Source organism: Nematolebias whitei, chromosome 21 (genome assembly GCF_014905685.2).
Source record: "Nematolebias whitei isolate Nwh7 chromosome 21, NemWhi1, whole genome shotgun sequence".
In the NCBI taxonomy this organism is placed as follows: Eukaryota; Metazoa; Chordata; class Actinopteri; order Cyprinodontiformes; family Rivulidae; genus Nematolebias; species Nematolebias whitei.
Genome location: NC_056518.1, coordinates 9,518,432 through 9,546,195, shown reverse-complemented (window position 1 = coordinate 9,546,195; position 27,764 = coordinate 9,518,432). Strand labels below are relative to the sequence as shown.

At 39.0% G+C, this 27,764-nt stretch overlaps 1 protein-coding gene across 1 annotated transcript in view; it reads right to left on the bottom strand.

Moving 5' to 3' along the window:
- aqr (aquarius intron-binding spliceosomal factor) overlaps positions 1 to 25,201 on the bottom strand; it is a 71,300-nt gene extending 46,099 nt beyond the window's left edge. The window contains exons 1-20 of the mRNA XM_037695515.1: positions 25,105 to 25,201; positions 24,646 to 24,738; positions 24,294 to 24,350; positions 22,784 to 22,824; positions 22,652 to 22,687; positions 22,440 to 22,560; positions 22,105 to 22,245; positions 20,806 to 20,874; positions 20,515 to 20,615; positions 20,338 to 20,414; positions 18,167 to 18,231; positions 15,750 to 15,866; positions 15,538 to 15,651; positions 15,176 to 15,279; positions 9,807 to 9,909; positions 8,261 to 8,381; positions 7,954 to 8,095; positions 7,428 to 7,606; positions 7,127 to 7,294; positions 5,493 to 5,662 (exon numbers count right to left, since the gene is read on the bottom strand). Coding sequence (XP_037551443.1) covers positions 5,493 to 5,662; positions 7,127 to 7,294; positions 7,428 to 7,606; positions 7,954 to 8,095; positions 8,261 to 8,381; positions 9,807 to 9,909; positions 15,176 to 15,279; positions 15,538 to 15,651; positions 15,750 to 15,866; positions 18,167 to 18,231; positions 20,338 to 20,414; positions 20,515 to 20,615; positions 20,806 to 20,874; positions 22,105 to 22,245; positions 22,440 to 22,560; positions 22,652 to 22,687; positions 22,784 to 22,824; positions 24,294 to 24,350; positions 24,646 to 24,729 — 2,010 coding nt within the window. The 5' untranslated portion in view covers positions 24,730 to 24,738; positions 25,105 to 25,201. The remainder of the gene's footprint in view (positions 1 to 5,492; positions 5,663 to 7,126; positions 7,295 to 7,427; positions 7,607 to 7,953; positions 8,096 to 8,260; positions 8,382 to 9,806; positions 9,910 to 15,175; positions 15,280 to 15,537; positions 15,652 to 15,749; positions 15,867 to 18,166; positions 18,232 to 20,337; positions 20,415 to 20,514; positions 20,616 to 20,805; positions 20,875 to 22,104; positions 22,246 to 22,439; positions 22,561 to 22,651; positions 22,688 to 22,783; positions 22,825 to 24,293; positions 24,351 to 24,645; positions 24,739 to 25,104) is intronic.
- Between the last annotated feature and the right edge of the window lie 2,563 nt (positions 25,202 to 27,764).

The window sequence follows — 27,764 nt, the reverse complement described above, 5'->3', positions numbered from 1 at the left end:
GACTGTTCACTCAGGAGCTGACACATCTCCGCCAACCAGCGCATCACTGGCCAGTGTAGAACTATCATGAACAGCATCTCTCTCATTCTGGACAGAGCGGGAGCTAGAACTGTAATTTCTAACCCAGGCCCGAAGCCCAGCCCGACCCAAATTTGGGGCGATTTATGATAATGTACTGGATGGGCGGGCCAGGTCTGTGTCAGGCTTTTGATTGCATCAGTGGATCAGCCGTAATCCAGTTATATGGCAATATGGCTTGCCATACATTACAATTATATGTTAACATGACTCGCCATACAATCACCAGCAGAATGTGGTCATTTCACCGCGAGCTGACCGGCCTGTCAAATAAAGTTCAGTTAAGCTTCAGATGGGACTATACTGCCAGGAACTGATCCATCGCCCAAATGGACGTTCATTCAGCCGCTGCACTCAGCGGACGCATGCAGCCGACGACCCAAACAGGTGAGATCCCAAAGCAGACATGTTAGAGCGGTCCGTGTCTGAATAAATCAGAATGCTGGCAGAAAAAGGGTTTTAATGCGCTTTGACAGCCATGAAAGGACATACACCCCTCATTTCCGATCTTCTGCCCCTTTTATTCAGCCACGCGTCCGCCAACTGTTAATATAAGCAGTCAAAGCTTAAATAAAAATGTCGGGGGAGGGGGTTCGGACCTGTAATTTCTGTTAATTTATCGGGTCGGGTGGGGTTCGGAAATGATGGCTATGGGCTGGGGCCGGGTCAGATCGGATTTTCTGAGCCTGATGCAACTCTAGTGGGAGCTATCAGAGCTGGCGGGGGATGCATACAGAAGAATATAGGGCCAGGCGTGCGCAAGCGCGTCCATGTCAAGGGGTGCATTCTAATTGCGCATAGAGAAGAATAGTAGGCATTGCACATTCTCCCTGGAGGTGAACAGGTCTACCATCATTCTCCCAAAACTGAACTGTAGTGTTCTACTATGGCTGGATGTTGAGTCCTATCTTCATATAGTTGTGTCCCCCTTGAACAGCATATATGCCCCACGGTTTACAGCTCTTAGGATATGGGTAACTCTGAGTGACAGAAGATTCCCTCTGCCCCATTGGTTCACTTTGCATGCCAGAATGTTCAAATGAAGGGAACGCAACACACACTGACAGTTGACATAAACTACTATAGGGGCCGAGATGGTGTAGAGGAAGGGCAGCCGGCTTGGGACCCAAAAGTCCCAGGCTTGATCCCCAGTCACTGCACATCACGTGGTGTCTTTGGGCAGCACACCTCATCCCCAAAATGCCTCCCGGGCGCTTTCAATAGCTGCCCACTGCACCACCTGGTGGTGGATGGGTTAAATGCAGAGACTAATTTCGCCATTGTATGGAAACATACAGTGCTGACATTGTGATGACATTATTATTATTATTATTATTATTAGTTGTGTCGTCAGTCCTCATAAGGATGTGATATCCACTGAGGAATGGGAGAAAGTGCTTTGAAGTAAAAGAAAAAAAAAAACACTGTCAAGAGCTCCAAATAATTTATTTGGGACTACTGGAAGTCTCAACTCTGGGGACCTCTCACACATCGGCCCCTCCTGAATTCCTCCCTAACCTGAGAGACTCGCATCTGTCATGACCACTTTCCATGACATAACAGAGCCTAAAGACACCCCTTGTACCAGAAAAGTCAGGCAGTGACTAGGGTATAGCATGAAAATTATTTCTGCCGTTTCCATCACTTTCTGTGCACCATGGCGCATAGGCTGTAGTTTGAGTGTCGCTACCCAGCACTGAAAATCCCCCATGTGCAGATGGCCTAGTGGGACCAATAGGATGATGGAAACCATCGATTCCAGCAGCCAGAGGAACAGCCTTAAAAGGAAATGAACAACGTCAGGCAGGATCTCAGCGTGTCCACTCTGTGTCTAAGTGGGTGGTGAACAATATAGTCTGGCACCAACTCCAGAAAAACAATATTCTGAACCAGAGAAAGAACACTTTTCTTGTGATTTATCATAAAACCCAGATTAAGTAGGTGCTAACAAGTATCTGTGTTTGCGTCAGAGACTCCAGCTCCGATCATGCCAAAAGGACCCAATTGTCCAAATATGTGGTCATCCGGATGTACTGCTTTCTCAGTGGGGCTATTGCTTCAATACACCGCATAAACACCCTTGGGCTCAAGGACAGGCTAACGGAGAGTACTGTGCATTTGTAACAGGCACCTTAAAAAGCTAATCTAGGATATTTCCTGTACAGTGGATACACCAAAACATGGAAATACACGTCTCACTTCGACGGACATGGTACACCAGACACACAAGGGATGCATGTGTGAGCATTGTAAATGTGTATTTCCTGAGATAACTCTTCAGAACCTGCAGATCCAGGATAGGGTGAATCTTGTTGAAGCCTTAAGGTAAGTATACCTGTCTCTTTGAGTGGAAAGTGACGTCACCACAAAGTCTTCCTTCATTCTCAAACTTGTCTTCTGGGGCCCCCTGGCAGTAGAGCAGAGCCAGTGTAGATGGTTGACACTGTGCATGCATGGGGTGGCCGTACTGTTACAGTATCAATTCCAAGCTTATGCTTACGAGTGGGTGTAGCACTCTCTAGGTGCAAGGATGTAACTGACCCATTATTTTTTCTTTATTTTAAATTGTTTTTAACTACGCTCTTGACCTTCAGTCTGAATGAGGCAGTGAAACATGCTTTATTTGTGAACAAGTATGTTCTTGTGTGACTTATAGGTGGATCAGAGCCAGCTATCCCAACAGACAAATTTTCTACTCCTCTGGCTGGGGAACCAAGCTGCGGCGGAGAGTTGGAGGAACACACACTTTCTGGCCAGGTGTGCAGAACTGGTAAACGGTGAATATTTAGCTCTTTCGCCTGTAAGAGGGCTGTCAGGCTGCCCTCTTCTTCCTAGCCTGGTGACTGGAAACATGGGCAGGTTGTCCCAGAGGCAGCTGCTAGCAGTGTCGGAGTCATTTAGGGCCAACCTGGTATAATATCTTGGTCGTGTAGGGTGCCTGAGATTTTGGCCATTTGGGGATTTTGAAATGAGGAGTCCTTGATGCTACCTGGGCGAAGGAAGGTCTGCCATGGGGCCACCTGAGGCATAGGTTCCCTTTTCCTGGGTAGGCACAATCTGAGTACCTCGTACTCCTTTGTCTGAGCCTCACGACTTCTGCATAGAGGCTAAAACAGAGCTGAAAATGCCCTCAAGAACTATCAGGATGTCCTCTTTTTCTCTGTACAAGTTGATTAGGTTGGGCCTGCTTACTCTTTCTTGCATCATCATCCCCATTGATTTCCTGGTGACCTGGACGGCGCAGCGCTGTATGCGCAGGCAGATGTCCATGACCATGGTGATTCTGCCACACATCAGGATCAAGCTTGGTGGTCATGTCCTCGCACAGCTCAGCTTGGTATACAGAAAGCATGAACAAAGCATTGAGAAGTTTAACAGCAACAGTTTCTGTCCTGTAGGCTCTTTCATTCAAGGAGAACTGGAAGCAATCGACCTTTGATGGCATTGTGGGGGTTCTGGAAGACGTTGGCAGCTGTGGGTGCAAGTGGGCTGCAACCAGCAGCTTAAAGCGTGTAGTGAATGCTAAGCCAGCCATCAATGTCTAAGAGAGGATCTCTATGAATCTGAGTCTTCCCACTAAACATGCAGTTCTTCTAGACCGTGACCTCATCCAGCAACTTTGGGAAAATGGGAAGCAGTTGTTTTGCTATTCAAGTGCCCTGGGGCAAATTCTTCCCTTCGTAACGCGATCTGGTGGTCTTCAATACTACTTCAGGACAGGGGATGTTGGGCCTGGAAACAGCACATTTGCACACAGTCTGCATGTCCATACACAGAGCAAGAGAAGCTGTTGCTCTTTTCCATATCCTAGGGGGCCAACAAAGAGCCAGGCTTTGCAGCCTATGCACTTGGGATGAAGATTTCATCATCGTTGTTGTCCTACTCGGACATGAGAAGCTCCAAGATTACCTTGTAGTCCTCCTCATTGTCCAGTTCAAGGACGTCCTCAGCAGGTGAGGGTGCTGTGGCTAGGTCCAACTGGTTGTCGCACCCAGTTCAGCATCCACACTTTCCTACCGCTTGTTGTCATGGGCAGGTTGCAGCCTGCCCCTCGATAAGTACAGGACCCTGGAATGGCTAGCTTCAAATCAATTCAATTAAAAAAATACTTTATAAATCCGAAAGGGAAATTAAATGTTGTAACTCATTATCCTAGTTTCATTACAATTGTTATAGATGCTGATGGCTGTGGGCAGGAAGGATCTCTTGTAGCGGCCTGTCTTAAAGCGAATCTGAACAAGCCACTGACTGATGACACTGTTGTTGTAAGACAGTCTGAAGAGTGTGCTCAGGGTTGTCTATAATGTTCTTTATTTTATGAAGAATCCTTTGTACAATCATCTCCAAAGGATCTAGAGGCGTCCCCAGATCTGAGCCAGCCTTATTAATTTGTTGAGCTTAGTTACTTGTTCTGGTGCTGCTACCCCAGCAGATGATGGCAGAAGAGATAGCACTCTCTACAACAGACAAAGAAAATATGCAGCATCTTGCTGCAAACATTGAAGGACTTAAGCTTCCTCAAGATGTACAGTCTGCTCTGTCCCTTCTTGTAGACAGCTTCACTGTTGCATCTCCAGTCCAGTCTGTTGTCCTGCTCTGCATTCTCAGCACCTTCTTTTAGGGTGTTTTAACACCTGATAGTCTGGTAGACATGGTTCGTTTGGGGACCAAAATTCAGAACATTTGTATACATTTTCAGCTGGTGCGGTTCACATTCACACTGCACTGAGTCAGTCGAGCCAACCTGTTCCCCCACTCGCCTGTGGTGGTGCTGCACAAAGAACTACTGAAGGAAACAACACAAAAACCTCCGAACAAGACAACTTTTCTTCTTCTGGAAATAAAAACAAAAACGAAGTGGCGTCAAATTTTAGCGGTTTTAGGATTTCTGCTTTGTCATTTTTCAACAATGGACTCAGCATGAGCAGAAGATGAGGCAGAAGACCATGGAGAATGTTGTTTTTCACACAAGGCGGCTGACGGCTATGTATGAGGTAAGAGAAATGTGCATTTGTTTGCCCTGTGCTGTAGTCCACTTCCTGCTTTTGGAGCGGTCTCCGGTCCGCTTGCATTGACAATGCATTCGAAACGCACTGGACTTCACATCAACTGAACCGAGACTTAGGTTTTTAGGTGGACCAGAATTCGCTTTTTTGGCATGAATGAGAACTGCATATTGTGATGCATGTCATGCTTTTGTAAAATAAATACATTTCAAAATGACTTCATTTCCACAAACTAATTCTTAAAGGTGAAAAGCCGATGAGAGGATGGGAATTTTAAAAATGCCCAGGCCTAAAACCACTTCAGTGCCCAGCAGTGGGTGTTATGTGTAAGAAATTGGCAAATGTTCCTGGTGGGATCAAAGCTAAAGGTCTCATGAAAAAGCATTTAAATCAGCACATGGTCCATACCTTGAAATTATTCTCCTTGGGTTTACGTCTCATTATAATGTTAAAAGTCTCGTATGGGTCTTCTGTGCCATTCTGAATACTGCTAGTCATGTCCTGCTGATACTGGTTCGGGTCTAGCCACACACGGAACGTTCTGGCGTCCCCTCGTAGCTTGGGCTTTGGATCAGGTCCTAGACCACAAAGCAGAAATATTATTTATACCAAAGAGTAAATATTTTAATATATGTAAGTTTTTATGCATTTCAATTTGTACGACATTTAAAAAAAATATACTATTACAAAGGGTCATCCAGTCCTAAAAGAGGCTTAAATAAAGGTCAGGGAAATAAAACAAAACTGAAATGTCAAGGCATTTAACTATTAAATTCAAAAAGTAAAACTAATGTAAAGTTATTCTCATGTAAAGACAATCTTTTATTATTTTAAAGATGTGACCATGCTTTTCATGAACAGGTTTACACATTCATGCTTGAACACTGCCTGACCCCAGGCATCAGGCTCTTTCCCAATGGAACCCTATGTGGTGAACGCAGTGCAGCTTTCAAAGATATCTAAACAGATTGTGTATGACACTGTGGAGCAAAGAGGAAAAGAATGCAACTAATCTTGTCTGGCTCTGATATGCATGCCCATGAGTACAGTTATGTGATTAAGTCGGAATCATTAAACCCCTTGTTGAAATGGGTGTGATGATAACTGAACAACTGCAACACGATGCAATATTACTGTGAACAGCTGGACCGAGGTGGGTTAGAAGTTATAAGAAATTTCATTTCTTAAAAGTACAATTAAGTATTATCGAATAAAAAGCAGCTTAATTATCAGATGTGAATTTTTTTAATTAAAGCAAAAGAGACAAGATAGTGAAAAGGGTAATTTAGGAAAGAGAAAAAGGTTCTGACAGTAGATAAAGAGTTGTAGGCAAACAGGTGATGCTACACTCAAAATGAATATTTTAAGCTGCCAGCAAGAGCACAACTGAATAAACAGAGATCGTTTTAGTGGATAAATTATTCTTTCCAGGAAAGTAAGAAAATATTTGAACTTGGCCTGAGCTATCCTGTGTAGACACATGGATTCTTTAGTTCTAGTATTTGAGTCAAAAGCAATAAATTCACATAACAGAATGATTTTAATTATACATTTCATCATACATACATTGTTAACTAAACATTAGTAGCTGTACCCAGTAATTGACACTAACAATTTATCTCAAAATAACAACTTTAAAACAAGGCAGTATTTAAATTTGCATAAATAAAATGGATTTATTTATTAACATGACTGAGCACATTTATCAAAATAAAGAAATATGTGGCATTAATTTAAAGAGGTAGTTTGTTAAACTTGAAACAAAAGGGTTAAATTTTGCTGCAGCTGTTCCACCAAAATAAAACAAACAGAAGCATGCAAACATTATTTACAACATTAAAGTTATTGTTCTTAGATGTTGTTGTTCACCTCAGGTTAATAAAATGTTAATGTAAACAGGTCAGCCCTATTTTGACTGCTGCCATTAATAAAAATCTGAATGTTCCTAGTAGCAAAGGCTGCCATGTGTTTTCTTTTTATTGTGCGAGTGTGTGTGCGTGTGTGTGTGCATAACATACAGGCAGAGGCATGTAAGAGTTTACCTTCCTCGATGACACGGCCCTTCTCATCCAACATACCCTGCACCTCGCAGCCTCTTACATAAACCAGGCCAGTTTGTTCTACAAAAGGCTGTCGCCGGTCAAAGCGTGTGCCGTAGAGCAAGTTGGGGCGAATTGTGATGAGAAAGCAAACATCGTGCTTCCGCAGACCTAAAGCAAAGGAAGACAGATCCCTCATGATGAACTGTACAGAGGGAGAACCACTATAAAGGAGCTTCAAATAAAATGTAACAGAAGGCTATAAGCAACTGAAAAATGACAATGCATCCCAATCTGCTTTTACCTTCCCACTCTTGCTTGATATGTTCTTGCACATTGAGGTTTATTGTGACGTCAGCTCGTACACGAGCAGGGCAGCTGTCTCCGATGTTGGGCTTGGCAACTTCAACTATGGAAAAAGTGGTGATTGTCTGAGCCATCCTCGCCCAGCCCCCAAACACTACTCCACCATACTCTGACTGCCTGTGTGGACAGACATGGCAAGAACTTAAGGTCAAGATGTTGTCAGGACTGAAAATCTGCTGGATTTAGGGCAGCGCATGGCACTACTGATTATTTCTCCAGAAATTAAAAAGTAAGTTGTTACATCCCTTGGCATACTGAAGACACATGTTAAACAATGAGTTTCTAAATGGTATAATTAATATTATTTAAATATATATAAAACTAAAGTGCATGGCTGCTACAAATGGCTTAGTTAATGGTTGCATGTAGAAAAACAAAAAAATGTTCTTTCTGACTGTAGTAAACAAGGATCAGGGCTGTTTTAATAAAACGGTTCAGATCATAATTAAGTGAAAACATCTCACCAAGGTTTCATTCTCCAAACCACATCCTCTATGTCCTGTCTGATCTCATAGGTGGACTCCAAACGAAAGAGGTTAAAGTTCCTCAGAAGATAGTCATGGAGTGTCAGGAACTGTAGATTCAGCTTTGGTAGAGCTAGACAGCCTGCAAGAATATATATAAACAACGAAAATAAAAATATATATAACAAGAGCTGTTGAACGTATTACCTTAAAAATAAAAAATAAGTTCATGACAAGCAGTTGTGGTAAATAACGTGTCACAAGAACACAAACACAACACCATCACACATTTATTTACAACACGCACCTTCACCAGAGTAGTACTCTGTTGGGACAATGTTTTCATCCCAGATTATCTTCTCTGTTGGATAAAGGGGCATCTGGTTCAGCTGCTCAATCTGAGAGATTCTGCGCTCATGACGGGACACCTGTGTGTGTAAAAATGACACAGATGACACGTACAGAGAGAATCTGGGTTAATACCGGAGCGTTCCTCTGACACCTCGACTGTCTCGCTCACTGCAAGTCAGACCAGACGACATTCATCGGGATGGAAACACATGTGAAATGATGATTTTTGCTTTATTAACTGCAAATGTTATGAGAAGTTATATAATAAAAATAGCTAATAATGGCCATTCAGTGTTTTGTCTAGTATTTAATTTACTGCTTTACATTATTCTCCATTGTTCTTTAAGCTCCAAGTTTGTGATTCAAATTTCTGAGTTGTGAATGAATGCACTATTGACATAATAAATGCTAAAATAATAAAACTAAACAGTAAAGATAACCAAAAAATACAATTTACATGAAATTACAAGGATTATCTTAACTATGGGTATAAATAAAGTTGACTGATTGATTATAGTGCCCAAATGTGACAGAGAAAATATAATATAATGTATATTCACCAGCCCCTTTTTAGTATTATTATGAGAAATGTGAGTTTGATAATAAAAAATGTTTAGGTCTATAAGAGTTTTTATATTGATTCTAAGCTGAGTTGTGTATAAGTGTGAACTATCAGGTCAGATCCTAATAGTCCTTTTCAAAGATTAAAGAGTGTAATGTGTCATAAAACACATCCAGCAGAAGAGAGACATGAAGGGAACTCTAGTTTGTCACATTTTTCATTTAAGTGGCTGTAATCAATAAATCAGTTCCAAATACAGCAAAGACAAGTGAGGTTCATTGTAACACTAATGTAATTTGAAAAAAACAACGTTGGACATTTCATCAAGGCTGAAAATTAATTGTGTTAACTTTAACTTCTGACTATAAATAAAGGCCTGGACAGGTTTAAACATTAATTTAGTGACGTAAATGCAGCCTAACAATCAAGTGAAGCCAAGTTTTATATATATAAAAAAAACAAAGTAAATAATTAAAATGGATGTTTTTCTAATAAACAATTACTGCAATTTACCACATGTGACAAATGCTCACAGAAAACAATAAGTGAGGAAAAAAAATCAAGAGAGCTACGACAGACGAGATCAAATGGTATAAATTTTCCAAGGACGAGAGCTTTTATTAATTACTTTAAAATGTGAACACAGAACAAATTATGTTGTAGCACTAAAAGGTCATTTAATGTTATTTACCAATAGTTGTTTTATATAACTCAGTGACTAAAGTGGTAAATAACAGAAAGTCTTGAGAAAAGAAACTAAAAAAAACATTAGGATTAACAAAAATCACCATATTTGAAAAGCTAACTTCAAGCAATGTCATTCTTTAATAAATTTAATAAATAAATAAATAAATAAAACAAATAATAAATTTGAAAAGGCAACGATGCCTCACTGTTATTCCAGATCAACACCTCAAATAGTCACATGGGCTGAACTCACCATCATCTCAAGGAGGAACTCCTTCTCGCAGGTTGTGTCTCGGCCTTCAGGCAGCTCGGGCAGCAGACACAGGTAGGACGCCACCTGGTGGAGCATGTTGGGACTGCCAAGGAAGAAGAACAAGGCAATGAACGAGTGACTGATCCCCCACAAAAAATGCATCTGCAAATGACAAATTCAGCAGAGCGGGGATACAAGAATAATCCGATAATATCTAGCTGCCGTACAAAGATAATGATTTTGTGCTAAATAAAATGATTTTTTAAAAGTTAGGAGCAGCAGAAAAAAACAGGGACAATCTGGTTACTCGTGTTACAATCCATTTTAAAATTACTTCAGTACTTTTGTATCATATCTGCAAAATAAAATCTGTTTGCCTAGCCCCTCTTAGACGGTGCATTCATATCTTGGAAAGCATGTCTTTGTTAACAACACTGTATATGGGAGAAGTGAAGCCTTATCTAATGTTTCATGCTTATTATTAGCACTGCGGTACGAAGCAATTGTAGTTTGGCTTCACACTACACTCCTGCTCCGTCAGCATGTGTGTTTGGGGCTGAGGATGCGCTGAGAGACAGGATTATGAAAATCAAAGCCCATCTCCATCTCTGAAAGCTGAGGTGTGGCTTTCTGCATGCAGACCTGTTTTAATCAGGTTGGCACGTTGTGACACACAGTCTGGTGCACGACGAAGGACAGGGCCTGAACACGTTATGACAGGCCTGGACGGCCACACGTGGCACCGAACAACTGTGGCCCTGCATGTGCATCCTTTCTGCTACTTATGACGCCACAATTAAGAGGCTGCAATTCTGCAAATGCTGCACTTTGGTTGCCTATTGTGTGACCTGGCCACGGTTGTGTGGGCATTCCTTGCAACAAAACAACAGCAGCACGACAACTCCCTCTGAATAAAGGTGATGAAAGGACCAGGTCAGGACTGACTGCACAATCTTTGGCAGGGTAACACAAGGAGTGGGACCTGATAGAAACCAGTCCACAACAACTTTACACAGATTCTTGAAGCTTGTCTAAAATCATTTAAATGTGTGTTTCTAAACTGTTACGTTATTAAACTAATGTTTAATTGACAGTGTGTGTTTTCATGCATTAAACCAATGGCTCCAAACATATTCTCTTAGAGCCACAGACAGAAAAGCTGCCACTCACCTCCATGTGAGTGAACATCAACAACAAATTAATGTACCTTCTTTGTTTGTTTGTTATAAATTCCCAATTTTTTCTCCATTTAAACCAACAATCATATTACAAAGGTTTGTCCTGAGATGAGATGTTTGTAACATCTGGTTACAGACTTCTACTTGCTTCCTTGCAACTTTCCTAGCTAGACCTATCGCCATAAACAATAAATCAATTAATCGCATGATAAAAGGAAATTATCAACCTCATTTTCATTTATCGGCTTTATCATTTCTTCATGTCTCTCTTTCTACTGAAGACACTAGATGACAAAAGGCTCATCTCCGGTGCTCTTCACTGACCCCCCCCCCCCTTTCTCTTTAAAATTTGTTTTAACCGTCCAAAATCACGTTTTTGGATCGTTAAAAGCAGCTAAGCTACAAGCTAAGCTAACACACCGACCTCAAAATCATCTGTCTTGTTGAAGCTCCAAAAATTCACGGTTGAAATCTGTGCCTTAGTGTAAAAAGTTGTTTTTCTCTGCAAAAAGAAGCTGAGAACTTGTTTACTGAATTTTATTAAAAGCTTTGTGTGAAAAATGCTAAAGAGCTCAAACCACACAGAGCATCTGCCATTTTGAGAACCGAATAAATGAAGGAGAGACAGCTCATGTGACATCAAGGGGCCTCCCTCCCATTCTTCTTAAAGAGACACGCTGCTCGCTCCCACACTATCCATCCTTCAGTTCAAATAGTCTTTTACTGCCATCCAGTGGTCAAAAAAGGTACTACATGCAAAACAACTCAACATTTCTTCTTAAATTTGATAATTCTTGAAATGCTGAGTTTTACTCGGCAAAACTGAGAAATACTTTTTAATTGTTGTCATTTAATATTTTCAAAAATATAGTTGTGAAAAGCTCTGTTGTTCAACATTGTTTTCCCAGAATAATAACAAACTTCATTTTATTAAAGCATCACGAGTATTAAATGAGTTGTAAATCTGATAAAAATAAGACTCGTTTCTCAGAAAAAAAAAAACATCTAATGAAGTAACTAGTCCACTTATTTTGACATTTTGTACAGTGATCAACACACTTTTCTTTTCTCAAGCATTTCATGGTGAACCATTCTCAACTTTTGTTTTAACCTGAAATGAACTCCCCGTGTTTTAAATTGCTGAAAGAAGTGTCAGCATGTGTCTATGTGTGTGTGTGTGCAGGGCAGGCTGTGTAACACTATAAGTGTGTGTTTGCGGGACTTAGCGGATAAATTCAGAGTGGCAGTTGACTGGGAGCTTAGCCGACGAGTAGCACAGCTGGAATAAACTGGCATTAGCAGGAGTTGTTTGGAAGAAAAATGCCTTGTTAAATCTAATCGGCATATTTAGAGTTCCCCCAGAGCTGCTTTGGAGACAGTCATGAAGCTGTGAACAATGCAATTCCAGATTTATCCAAAATACTAATTCTGAGAAAAAACAGAACTTCTAGAAATAAAAAAAGCTTCAAGGCTTTGGCTGGTACCGCTCACTTATAACCCTTTAACTCACTCAATACAACTTAGAACGCAGTGTACGAACCTGCAGTCATCAAATAAGTAAATAAATATTATACGCCCATCGACAAACAGCAGTACAGCAATCTATAGCAATGGGCCAGACAAGCAAAGACCTTGTTTAACATTTGACCTTGATTTGTGACCTTGACCTTGAAGCTGGGGTAATAATTCGATTCAATTCAATTTATTTATATAGCGTTGAGTCACAACAGAAGTCATATCAGGGCACTGAACAGAAACTTTAAAAAAAAATGTATGCAGCATTCCCTCCAGTAATGATGCAGAAGAGTATCAGTGTTTCCCCAAGTTTACTTGCCTTGGCAGGGTGCTCATATATTCCATGGATTTTGTCAGGGAGGGGTGTGTGTGTGTGATGGAGAGTCTGTGTTGCGCGCTGTGTTTGGACCAACAGTTTTAGAGCAACATGGGGGTGTCTGACTGCGTCAGGGAAACGGTGCTACCTATGCTAGCTTTTTAGCTAGTATGTCTGTACTGCGTGCCGCTAGCTTAGCGCTACGTCAGTGCCGGCAGATGATGGGGGTGTGGGGACAGTTCAGTAGGCAGAGCGCTCGGTTCTGTTGACAGGGCAGGGAGCCCTGCTTGTATAATGGTAGGGGAAGCACTGTGTATCAATATCTTGATGCATGCTCAATAATCCAGGTAGAAAAATCCAAAAAAGTTCAATCTGGTCCTCTGGACATTCAAAAAAACAAAAGCAAAACAAAGCAAAAAAAATTCTAGAAACGTTTCGTCTCTCATCCAAGAGACTTCCTCAGTCTGAGGTGCTGTTTTCAGCTCAGTCTCTTAAATAGCACCTTCTCAGAGTGGATCAACCAGTTTGCTGCTGACAACCAAAACCAGCTGATCGCATGCTCAAGAAGGACCATCAGCCTAACAATGGATCATTAGCACACTGATGGCTGTTTACTACTCACAGAGGGCTGAGTGATACTAGCAATCACAGCATTGTAAGAGGGGGACAGTTGAACCCGGAGGCCTCCACCCCTGTTTAATGATGGACGATTTCTTTTCACAAAGATGGCCTCCTTTACTCCTCTCTCAAACCATCGTTCCTCTCTGTCCAGGAACTGTGTATCGAGTTTTATTAAATTGCAGTAGTCCCTCGCTGCTTCGCGGTTCGTTTATGGAGGACTCACTCTGTCGCGGTTTTTCAAAACAAGAGCGCACATGACACACATTTGGCTGATTGATGGATGAGCCGCATGATCGGCATGGCGTTTTTATTTAAAATGAAAATTATTTAGCACCTCCTGCACCAGTGTGCGGCCCACACTGCAGGAGAAACGTCCTCCTGCAGCTCCCCCTCCCTCCTCTGTGATCTCTGTTCTTCTGCGGAGAAGTGGGCGTGGCCAAGAGTGCAGCCGAGGCAGAGAGGAGGCAGAGAGCTGAAATCTTGACATTCTGTGCTCTTTTAGAGCGTTTAGAGTTTAGAAACATTGTTTAGAATATTGCAAGAGTGGGAAGAGTTTAAAACGCTTTTATATATAAATACTAAAATAAACTACTACTAACTACTTGTACTACTATTCCTACTATGCAGTTTTTCATTCATCGTGGGGCTTCAGGGGACGGATCCCCCGCAATAAACGAGGGACTACTGTATCTTGAACAGATCAGAAGTTATGCTCCGGACAAGCAGAGACCTTGTGTCAACTCTGACCTTGATTTCTGACCTTGACCTTGGCACTGGGGTGATGAAAAGAGTATACGACGCTGTCTAACGATGATGCAAACGTGTATGAAGTTTATCTTGAGCGGATCAGAAGTTACAGTGAAGAGAAAGTTTAGATGTACGGACAGAGACCAAACCATCCGTCTGCCTTTGACAACGTTAAAGGAATTTCAAAATAATAATGAACATTAACAATTTGTAATAATCAAAACAAAGAAACGTGACAGCAATTGTCTAAAGTGCAAACGAATGACTTCCAGCTCAGAGTGTTAAGGATAATGACTTCATGCTCAGAAAAGTTTGACAGCATTTTCACAATATCACATATGGTATACATATCAACATATATTAAACTCTAAATAAAACAAAGGCTAAACATTGAAGCTCTTACAAATTAGACAGAAATGAGTGATTTTTCAGTCTCATTCACTTGAGTAAGTTAAGACACACACACAGCCACTCAAATGCAGATCCATTCACCAAAGTGAGTGTGGCTTTTGGCTCTTTGGCCAAGCTAATATGATCTGACAAACACGGCTGTTCAAAGAGTTTATTCCCAAGCCAGTGCAAATCGATTAAATTAATGAGGCGTGCCTCTCTCTGGCTGCTACCAGCTGCCCGTTCAAGGGTTCACTAGCTGCCATTTAGCAAGGAAGTCAGGCAGTAATGCCAGTTCTGCTATGTTACGACAAAGTGGCAAGTTAACGATCCATCTACTGTATTTCAACTTGTACTTTATAGAAATTACGACCGCCGTCTCTAGGACAAACATCATAAAGATCATTTTGAAAACTTGTTAACAATACCAGTCAATGCTATTTAAATACAAACACAGAACATGAGATTTGTTCTGATTAATGAAACCAAACATTGTTGCTAGCAAGAACAGTGGAAAGCAGCCAGTCATACATTCCAACAATGCAGCCCTTCATCTACACAATATCATTTAATCAGTTTTATTTTCTAACGCTTTCACTTACCTGAGATGCCCAAAGAGTTTGGTTAGAGATTCCCGAGTGTCCACTGCTGCTACATTAGACAAAGCAAAGTCGAGCAACTCTGGGAAATGAGCAAAGGCGGCTCTCTGGGGAAGAAAAGACGGTGCAGAGACGCATTATTACAAAAACTCAACTCAACTTTGTTTATACAGCACTTTTCAACCGCAGTGGGAACTTCTGTTTACCTGCATACCTGATGATGACCAAGAAAAACAATGACCAGCAGAAGAATGTTAAACAGAACAAGTCAGCTGATAAATATATTGATAACATTTAATAAAACAAAAAGAAACGATGAATGAAATTTGCCACAAAAATATAGCCATCCATTTCTGTAGCCTGACCTGCAGTGAGGTGATTCTGTCGTAGTGCAAAGTGGTCATCTCCTTCTCAGTCAGGGCAATTCCTGTCTGGTCATTGATCTCAAAGCCAGTGTAGAACTTCAGCATGTCAAGAAGCTACAAAATTAAACAATAAGCACAAACGTAACATAAAAAAAATCTATCTTGTATGTGCGAATGCTGCCAGTGAACGTGCACATGCATCGCTGACATACCTGACAGAACAGATGCCCCTCCTTCTCTTTTTTGACAAGGTCAGAGAGGTGACAGTAGACCACCAAGTGAGAGTCGTCCAGCACTGTGTTGAACCAGCGCCTGGTTGGAAGCAGCGCCTACACACACACACACACACACACACATCATATTTAAACCATTCTACATGCTTGGAGTTAAAATAACAAATTTCAAACATATAAAATGAAAGTTTAAGAAGAAAACTGAGAATTATACATTTCAGAGTTTAGCACCAAAATGATTCAAAACAAAGCACGACAACAGTCTTGAGGGTCTGCGTTCAAATTAATAAACTAGATCTCGCATGAGTTGGTAAAATATAACCACTGACTCAACCAGAGTTCTCAACATTGTATTATAATTAACAAAACATTGCATGTCCTCATGCTTCTCTTTTATTTTGAAGTTGATCTGACAGCTAGAATAAAAAGACTGAAGTCAGATGAACAAAAATCTGGCTCAGCTTCTTCTACAGCAACTTTCTTAAAGTTGCAAGAAGAGAGAAATCTGACAACATATCTACTTCAGTCAAAAGCGTAAAAAAAGATTCTGAGCATGTTGATGAGCTGTAAAACAATATGAAAACATGACTGATGCATACGTCGTCATACCATAATAGATGACAGAACTGACAAGAAAAGAAGAGTGGGGGGGGGGGGTTAAAAGAATAAAATTAAATTCAAAATGCAAAACACAACTGGAAGACATGTTTTTTTGTTCAATTAAAACAGCTCTTCAGACGCAGCAGACGTTCTAAGAGAACAGATGCTTTGATATCCACCAGCCATCTTTCATCTTGTAGCACACACACAAAAAAAAAAGAAAGACAAAAAGACGGCAACACGGATCCGTTTCCCTGCATTCATTTTCAGGTCGTCATCAGAGAGAGGAAGTGTGGATTTCAGGCGACTGAAGCTTTGTAAAAAGATAGCACTGAAGGACAGGGGAAGTCTGTGGAGAGAGTCAGCTGGCTGGCCACTAACCACTGCCAGGAACAGCAAGGCCAGCATGTCAGCAGACAGCAAGATGGAATCTATTGACCTCCCTCGCTGCTAACACACAATATGCCCCCAAAGCAAAAATAACATCTATTCACACCATCCGCACTAGAAACTTTGGCTCCACGATTGACTAACCCTCCCTTTGCTGTCTTTAACTATTTTTAAGTTAATCACTGTATTGCTATTTTATAAATTCTTCTAATCACAACCAAATCTTTTAAAGCTAAGTATTAATTGTAGCAGCTCATAGAGGAAAAAAACTATTAAAAACACTAACTATATTCAAGTACCGTATTTTCTGCCGTACACGTCGCACCGTCGTAAAAGTTGCATCAGTCCAAATATATCTAATAAAGTGGAAAAAAAAAACACAAATACGTCGCTTTGCCGTAAAAGTTGCATCTATTATGCGTCACCGCTGACAACCTGGAAATGTGGACCGGTGTTGTGCCAAAAACTGATTGGCTGGCAAATGGCAGCCGTTGGAGTGTGCACAGGAGGACTTTAACAAGAATTTTATAAGATTAACATTTAAAAACAATTATTTGTTTGCTCAAAATTATAGCAAAGGTGTGTCTAAGTTGAACTTTTCATTAATAAATGCACTTTGATAGTCAAATCAGCTGCATTTCACCTGGGCAGTGCGCTGAAATGCAGCTGATTTAATGTTTGCTCCTGGAGTTCTGGAGAGACGAAGGTGGCTTTGTATGGCAAGCCAAGTGTCTCATTAATAGCCACTTTTGCCTATAAATGAGACACTTGGCTTGCCATAATAGTCAAGGACCCTCTAGTGGCTGAAAATGGTAATGTTCAATATTTTCCATGTCAGAATGAATGAAATTGTCAGATCTCAGCCAAAAATTGAGTTATAAATATGGGGGGAAACGTATTAGTCGCTTCGGTGTATAAGTCGTAGGACTTGAAAATTTATGCAAAAAGGTGCGACTTATACAGCGAAAAATACAGTAAACATATGATGGATCTCAAATCATGAACATTAAAAAAAAAACAGTATATGTTCTAAAACATTTAAAAAGGCAGACTGGATTTAATTTCTGACATACTCTGATTAAAACGTGTTTTAAAGGGAGCACATCTCTGCAAACAGCAACAACAGAAGCACACAGAGTGAAGGTTGGACATTAATCAATTATGAACTATTTGTTTGGGCTATAATCGTGAAAGACAAAAAAATTAAATAAAATAAGCTCTGCAAAAGTTGATGTCTATATCTCTCCCATTCACTGCAGACACACTTTCAGTGCATACTGATGTAAAAACAAACACATTGTTGTTTACTCATTTAGAACAAAACTCAATCCCAGGGAGAAAAAGAGCGAGAGGCAAAAGATAAAGATTTACAGAACGAAACCGGGAAGCAGGAAGTAACGTCTTACCTCCAAATCAATCATGAGCTCAATGAATCTCTCACAGTAATGCACTTTGTCCATGGATACAGACCCTGAAATGAAGAACATATTTTCAGTATTGAAAATGCATCCTGTTTTGTGATTTAAAGTATAAACATATCTCTAAACAAAAATAAAGGACGGTGAGTGTTGGATGTCGTGGAGGCAAGGACGCTTAGCTTTTACTTAGGATATGAGAGTAGCTAATGCATGTGGACACCACCACCGTGTCCAGCTGGCTGCAATGGCCTCTCTATGAGGAGGCGCATGGCCAACACAAGAGCATGCTGGGACATCGCTCCTCATCATGCATACTTATGAATAAGTGTGTGCACCTAAAAGTTTGAGGCAAACTCTTGCTGGGCTTTAGATCGTAATCCAGTCTGTCAGGGTTGAATTCTATCTAAAACACGCATTCTGTTTTTAGCATTCAGGTAGGGGGCCGATGTGTCGGCCTGCATTACAGCACAATGGTCGTGCCTGTGGCTGTACGGCAGCAGGAGTGCATGCTCCTTTGGCGGCAGCACGACTTCGAATAAAGAGAGCAGAGCAGCTGAAACTGTGAGTCTAAAAAAATAAGCATTTAAAATAGAACTACTGCTAAACATTGCCAAAGTTTTTAAAATAATGAGAACAACCGTCATTCAAGAAGTGGAGAGACAAGAAATAATAATAAAAGGCACAATTATTATTAGTTTGAGGTAACGATCAACACAAAATGCTTTCCTCCATAATTTATATACATTTTGTGATTTTCTTGTTAAAAGAAGTATAGCTCACATTGTTTTACATGACCCGGCCTTATTTTAATTAGGGATGCACCGATCCACTTTTTTTAACTTCCGATCCGATACTTAAATCTGGATATCGGCTGATACCGATCCAGTTCCAATATCATCAACATTATTGATTTTATATGAGGCTGTAATAATCTCCCTTCAAGTACAATTTGTACAAATGTATGCATGCATGTCCAAAAAGGCAACTTGAGGTAAGTTGTATAAATAAGTTTCAAAGTTAGAATTAAATTCTAACACAAAACATGTCTTTTTATTCCTAGCTTTAAAGTGGATATTAAAGTGATTAATTTACATGATTGTTTGTTTAAAGATGTATTTTTTTTTAATAAGGGGCAGATATAATTATTGTGTTCTTCTTTCTGCACTCTTTTCATTCAATGTTTTCTTTTTGATGAATTTGTTTTGTTTATTTTTTCTTTTAAATGAATGAATTAAATAAAATATTAAATGGCTTTGAACATCTGCTAAGTTCATAACATAAACCAACACAGACATGTTCCTGTTTTTAGTTTTTTACATCACTTAATAATGTAGCTGTTTTTGTTTAGTATATATATATATATATATATATATATATATATATATATATATATATATATATAATTTTCTTGTAATTTTCAAATCATATTTTTTTTAATGATTGTCTACTGTTGCACTGATAAATATCTCCTGGAGGCTGCAAGTATCAAGTTGTGAAATCCTTCGTTTTCTACAAGTGATAGTGGTTGGTCATTAATTATGATGAAGTTTAGCAACTTCTCTGTAAACATTTGAGCTCTGTGGTTTCAGCGATGTCTTCTTCTTGTTCAATCTGAAGCAGGCAGCCTGATTTGGGGCAGCTGTGCTCAGTCTGTCCCTCCTCAGAGACGAACAGACTGAGCGGGGCAGATTGGACGTGGCTGGCCGGGGTTGAGTTGCCTGTTTCGGGTTGAGCAAAGAGCAGCGCCCCGCTGAAGCCACGGAGCTCGAATGTCCATCGTAAAACTAACTTTACCGCAGTTTAATGTGGCGCTATGACTCTGCAGACATTGCACGTTGCTTTGTGGTGTTTCTAGTGTAAAATACTTCCACACAGCGGACGTGTTTAGATGAAACGTGTTAGTCGTTAGCCACAGTGCTACAGCACGTTGTAGCTGCTGCAAACTATGACGTGGACTTCCTGAATGTGAGGTGGGTCTTATTACTCTGGATTCATCCATTCAGGAAATCAATTCCATAGTTTGAAGCCAACGTGCATCATGGATCGGAAATATCGGCAGGTTGGATCGGAAAAATCCGATACGTAAATTATGCTGGTATCGGAGGCTGATACCGGATCGGCCCCATCCCTAATTTTAATGCTTTATTTTTTCGTATTACCTGATGATGTAATCGACATAAGGACTCCAAGAAACTTTTTAATGAGAGATGAAAGGAAGGTTCTTTCTTTAGTCGCTCTGGAAAAGACAAAATACATGACTCAGTCTGGAAACTCGTGGAACAAAATGATAAGTCTGAATTGATCTTCTGAACACGCAAGCAAGAAAATAATATTACTGCTCGGCTGTGTCAGCATCCATCTTATCAGATTTCTTCTTGATTAGATTCCAGAACTTCTGCAGCTTTGGAACCTTTTTCAGCTCATTTTGGAGTCGGGACTGAAAATGTGATGAAATACACAATAAAATCAAGCAGACGTCATAAAAAAAAGATCAGTGAGAATCTTTAACTACATTTAGTCACAGAAAGGAGACGGTTCCTAATTCTGACAATAACAGTTTACAATGTTATTTAGGACGCCAATATTTACTAGACAAACTTAATTCAAGTGATTGGATGACATCTTACTGGTAAAAGGCACATCCACATTGGCAGAGAGATGAGCTGCTGCACCTGTTCTCTGATCAAATCTACCTCCTGAGAGGAACGAGCATGAGGAGAGAGACAAAGACAAAGCTGTCAAAATCCACTGTGCACGACACATTTTTACTGCACAGGAATGCCTAAGAAAAGTCTGCAAAGAAAATATTTACACGTTTTGATGGCATACCATCAAAGGGCAGCAGGCATCACTGTAGATTTTAAAGTAAGACATCTGCAGTGTTGATACAGCTGACCCTGTCTACTACTACCACCTAGTGGGGAACACCAACAACTGACACTGCAATGAATCTTGGGTAAAGCATACTCACAGCGCTTAATGTAAACAAAGTGATTATTCCAGTTGTTTTAAACTATCTCAACTAGAACCACTGAAGTTTAGTTACTGCAGTATTTATTAGTTTAGCAATATATCTTAGATCCTTAGTACTGTTTCTTTTACAATTTATATTTTTGTTATTGCTGGATGTAACTGGGACCCTGTGTACACAATTTTGTTACACTTCATGTACCACATGATACAAATGACAACAAAGAACCTTGAACTTTATGGTTTCACAAACATATTCAATACTTTTCAAAGATTCTTGAGTTTAATGATGCTCTGATACAGGGGTCTGCAACCTGCCGCTCTCAAGCTTTGACGAAAACTAACATAAAACTGAATTTTATACGTTGTTACACAAACAAAAAAGTACTAGATTTAGCTGTTTTCATTTATTTTGCAAATACTCACTTTGACTTTTTGATTTACTTCTACACTGAATTATTTTTTTCCACAATTAAAAATTACATAGGACTGCAGTTCATAGTTTATTTTATAAAAAAATAAAAAATATTCCCCCTATTTACAAGAATCTGGTCTTTTCATTCGTCTGAAATTGAAAAAATATCAAATGTTAAAAATCATTAGATAGTTTTATAATGTCACACCTACTGGCCACAAAATACTCCTCCAACAAAGCTAAAGTGGCCCGCGGGCCACCAGTTGGTGATCACAGTTGTAGCAGGTTGTTTCGGCTCTGAACACATTTAATTTAGTGAATGAAGATGAAAAACGGCTCTTTTGATCATAAAGGTTGCAGACCTCGTCTAATATAACATTTAAATACATTTGGACAACATACATAATTTATTTATTGTATTTAATAGATTTAAACCCTGTTTATTGCATACAAAAGTACACCCACACAAATATAAATACAACAGAAGTACTTGTTTCCCTGGTAGATGAAACCAGGTACTGGATGTGACAATGGTACGAACCAGACTGTTGAAGCAGTGATCTAAGAAGACCAGAAGCACCGTTTGTTCCTTCACAGTCAGGCCAGCGTCCTCGCCTGCCAACACAGACTCCATCACACATTTGAAGAAGAACGGGAAATGGCTGGGCTCTTTCTTGAAGACCTTATAAAAGTCACACAAAAGCAAAGATTAGGTTGCGTACATGTTCACTGAAACTTTTTGTGCACTTATTGTTTAAGAACTTGTAAGTAGACCTATACAACTAGAGAACCTTGAATTATAATTTGAATACAATGTGATTTATAAAAAAAATCAAAATGTATCTAAACATAGACAATGTAATGTTTTGTTTTTACCTCCCACGCTGGAACGTTCTCTCTGAACTTCTCATTGACGATGCAACAGATGGACATGATGAAGGCTTTGCTGGACACCTCGGGTGTGTAGTTTACCCAAAGGTAATTTTCAAGGTATTGACTAAAAGAGGAATAAAATAAAATATTAACTACACTGCAAATAGTGTTGCCACTTTTTCTCCATCTTTAAAAATTAAGAGGAAACGTGTCACCTGAATTCAAGCAGCATAATTTTTCTGATGGCAAATCTGTAAAAATGAAGGCGAGAAGAAAAAATACTCAATGAAATGCGTCGAACTGAGTTCGTCAAGTAATATCAGTAAAAGTTTTATGTAGTCACTTACTTAGACATGATGATCTCTTTTTCATAGACATCTTCCATCACCTGAACACACACAAAATGATACTGAAATCATCAAAGGACAACGCAAACAGGAATGGAAAAGAATCCAAGAAGCAAACAAAAATGCACATTTTGGTGTGAGGAGCAAAAACAGTGGCTGCTACCATGTTACAAATACTGTGTTGGCAGTGGCTGGCAGTCTTGCATTGGCATTACTTTGACATGTCATCAACTTAAACAATTTTACTATAACCAAAAGTGCTGATGGCATTCTGGTGGTTCCACCATGTCAGTTTTATTTATGCAAGTAAACCTCGTTGTGGTACTCAGCTGGAGTGACTCATGTGTACACTGTCATAGGCTGCTTAAAGGTGAACTGCATAACAAACGTATAGCGTGAGAGGGGCTATGATCGCTGACCAGGCGCACCCTATGACAGCAGCAGAACACTAAAACAACACAAATATGATCCCTAAAATGACAAAAACCTTGATTTACTACAAGTTCAGAATTCCCTCACTGACAGAGTCAGGGCATGAAAGCTGTGCTGGTGCCAAACACCACTAAACCCCCAAATGATCACAAGTAATTTAACAGACCAGAACTGGTTTATTGACACGGACTACATGTTTTTTTAGTAACAAGTGACTTAAGTCTTAGTGGTTTCCTGATTGCGATACTGGTATTGGGCCTAATACCTGCCTCAAGTACTCGTACTCATAAAAACACCCTGATACTTGAAACCTATACCACTTTTATGCTTGGTGACATCATTCCCTCTTCCACTTTACAAGTAACATGGGAAAAAAAGTCTTTAGATGTATTTTAAGATAAGCACAGGTGACGTTAAGACAGCGGACTGTTTGCTGTGTTCTTAATACAATTAATGTTTTTTTAAAGGCATTGTGTAAGTACTAACTCTTTAACTAGTCAGTATCAGTACCCAAACTATACTTGTTCTCGGACTGAAAAACAAACAAAACAACTAGTATGGGGACACCCCTAAAGTAGGTATGTGACAAAACCCAGTTATTAGCTCATTTGTCTTCAGCAGTAGTCCTGTTTTGGAATTTGAGGCTGCCTCTCACTGTCCACTGCGACGGCCGTCAGAGGCAGTCGTGGGAACAAATCCAGGTATTATGAATTGATGACACACAATCAAACCATCTTTGTCACATCGCCTGAGAGCGAGGCAGTCCGTATTAAAAGTCTGAATATTTCATTGATTTCCCAGCTATACAGTGATACCAACCTCGTCTGAATTGACCATTTTGAATCCTGCCACAAAATAGATCAAAGTGTAATCATGCCTACTATGGTTTTACATTACACTAATTAGCTGTTAATCAGGTACTTCTGGCCAACTCTAATATGCTCTAACTTTTTATTATTATTAAAACAATGCAGCTAATTTTAAATTATTATTATATAACACTTGATGCGATATAATGAGCTTCTTCTTTTTGCCACATACCTACTGTTTGTTTAAGATGCAGCTTTGCGAGACTCACCTTAGGGTCGAATGGTAGTTTGTCCTTTGCATGAGGAGCCCAATATTTATTAGCCAACTGAAAAAAAGAAACAGGAAAATAATGCAGAGTTCACAAAAAGCAGGTTGGTATAAAAGGGATGACCTAAAAGTAAAAATATATAAATATCTGATTTTTGAGGTATTTCCTTCTTTAACTCCAACAAGGTTAAGTCTGGTCCTCTGGACGGATTCAGAGAACTTGTCTTAACCTTGTTAGATTGATCTACTTGGATTATTGAGCATGCATCAGGATACTTCTTTAACTGTTGAGAAACCAACAAAAAACAAACTGTAAACAGTTCAACAATATAATCCACGTTATGCCAGATTACCTGCGTGACATATTCTGCATTTATTTGAGACACGGAAGGCGCTGCAACCTTCTTAGCTGGAGTTTCTTTTTCTGTGGTTTCCATCTCACACAGCTTCAATGAGAACAGTAGAAACAAAACAAACAACTCTTTCATAAGACTGTAAACAAAGCTAGCAAAAATAAATGAAAAACCGCTGAAGACAAAAATGCAGACAACCAAGACAAATCGAAGCATTGAGATGAATTAATGTCTGGTTCAAAAAGTAAATTGTTTTACTGAGCCGAGATATGCGTAATTAACCGTTTAAAAAACATCAGTATATCTTTATCAGTCATAACAATAGTAAAGTTAGCTTTCATGACAATGAACTGACCAGCTACGCTAATAGCTACACTTAGCTAGATGCAGTTTCGAATAAAAATGTTGTAAATATTTGACAGATCACCACATTAAAGCTAATAAAATGAGCTTCCAAACCTTTATGATCTTTTATTTGGCATGAGTCGTACAACTACGACTGTCTACGCATGTACACAACCAAAACGCGCCGTATGCGATCAACTTCCTGGATAGGTACCTTGCGATAAACGTCCCCGTGTACAAAACTATAAATCTTCAGTTCCGCCACCATTTTTTGATTCATGTTACTTTATCAAAGTACAGTATACTAGTAACTATAAAATATACATATATTACGGAAAACAAAGTTTGAGTATGATTTATTATATACTGTAAAACTGATATTAATAAAGGTCTACAATTTAATTAAAAAAAATAAATGTTAATGTTTTATATGAAGCAAAGCAAAAAATCACAAAGAACTAAAATGGTGTTCACGATAAAGGTAAATGTTTAAACCCAAATTAAATCAACATCCATATTCATAACATATGTGAGGCTTCTTGTATCATTATAAACACAAGCAAAAAAAAAAAAAATTTAAAGAACATTTTTTTTACAATGTGTAATTATTTGACAATCAATTATTTTTTTCATTCAACCTTTATTTTTACAGGTTAATCCCATTGAGCCTCGGGGACTCATTTACAAGAGAGACCTGATTTTGACAAAGATTGATGACAAGAGTAGACAATCTTAAAAGAAAGCATACAAATTGAAAAGAATAAATGAAAGAAATTGGTATATAAAAAAAAAACTAAACAAAAACAGCAAGACTGTAAAGCGATTAGCCTAATACTAAAAACAGGAACATCTGTCTGTAGAGAGACCTGAATTTTTTCTTTTCTTTTAATATTCATTTAAGAACAGAGTTCTTGAATTAATATCAGAGAAGAATAACAGAGAGAGAGAATAACAGAGTTTGACAGATGTGGCACTGCCATATTTTTAAAAAGTTTTGCACGGCACTGTTTTCAAATTTTGACATAAATAAAATTGACTGCATTTATCACATTTAAAAACAACTTACGGTAATTATAAAAGGTGTGTCATCTGAAAAGGTGTCCATCCTAACTATGTTCCCTTCTACAGACATACACATTCATTTTGTCTACTTATATTTAAAACAATTCTGTAAGACAATAACTGAAATACCAAATAAGCTATTTAAATACATCATGCATGTCCAATAATTACTTCAGTTAATTTACTTAATAAAACTAAAGTTAGCTGAAAAGAAAATCCTGAACAAGGATTTAATATCACAAGAATCACGTCTGTTATGTTGATTTTTGATGTCCATCAAATACTGTATACATTAAAAGCTTTAATCTTGAAAGAATATATCGTATACACTCTGCACCTCCAATCATTTATTCAATAAGCCAACGATCTGCCACACTCTTATTAACTAACAGTATTTCTGGGGACATGACAAGCGTCAAAGTTAATAACTTTGTTGGATTTTTTTACCTGGATTATTGAGCATGAACGTTGATGTTTTGAACAAATAGCACAATCTTTGTCTTGTCTGACCTTCAGAACAGTTTGCTGCTCTTTTATTAATCTAAAAATGGTTTGACTGTGAACTCTGGTGTTCCAGCAGTTTACAGTTCATAGTTGTTCTGAGTGTTGGTGGTTCCTGGATTGTTTCTGAACATCCTAACAAATGCATTTTCTTCTGAGGGAGGAACAAATGAGTACTGGTCAAGTCAGTATGATAAGTAGTGTCAATAAGTAGTGTCAAACTGAATCTTTTATTTTAAGAGAAACCATCAGCTGCAGTCAATCATGATCGCCAAGACTAAGGTCGATATACATTCCTGGCCGACCCTCCATCCATCCATTATCTTTTTACCTGCCTCTTCCATTTCGGGTCACGGGGGTCGCTGGTGCTCATGTCCGGCAATCACTGTGCGAGGGGCGGGGGACACCCTGGATGTGTTGCAAGTCCATCACAGGGCCGTTCCTGCTCGTCCTCCAGATATTTTTAAATAAAATATTTTCTGTTGTGTTTGGTGATGTCTTTATAACTTTTTGTGATTGAGATTTGTAATAATTAAATTTTGGTGAATCTGTTTGGACTTTAGATACAACACTTTTTTTTTAAATAAAATAAATAAATAAAATCAAAGAATGAACTTTTCTGTCCCTCAGGAACCAGGCGCAGGTTACTGTTAATGTAAAATTCAAAAAACGTTCAATACAAAAACAACTGGACTTTATTTGTAACAGAAGATGTTCAAAGAGTCTTTGAATTGAGAAAGCTCCTTGGATGAGGACTGAAACGTCTTCTGTTACAAATAAAGTCCAGTTGTTTTTATATTGAACATTTTTTGAATTCATCATGTCCTGGATGACTGAGAATCTTCACCAGCATATTGCTGATGTAAAAATACCACAAGGAACAAAATATTTTACTTTGTCATTGACATCTGGCATTAAACATAAATCTGACATTTAAAGCAACTGTTAAGTTCAATGCAAAAATCAATGCAGACATGTTCCTGTTTTTAGCATTCTACACCGTTTTATACAAAGTTTACAAAGTGAAGATCCAACGAGTCTGCTGCTCCCTTAAGAGAAATTTACTAATTGCCTTTACATACATATATATATACATATATATATATATATGTGTGTATATATATATACATATATATATATATATATATATGTATATATATATATATATACATACATACATATATATATACATATATACATATATACATATA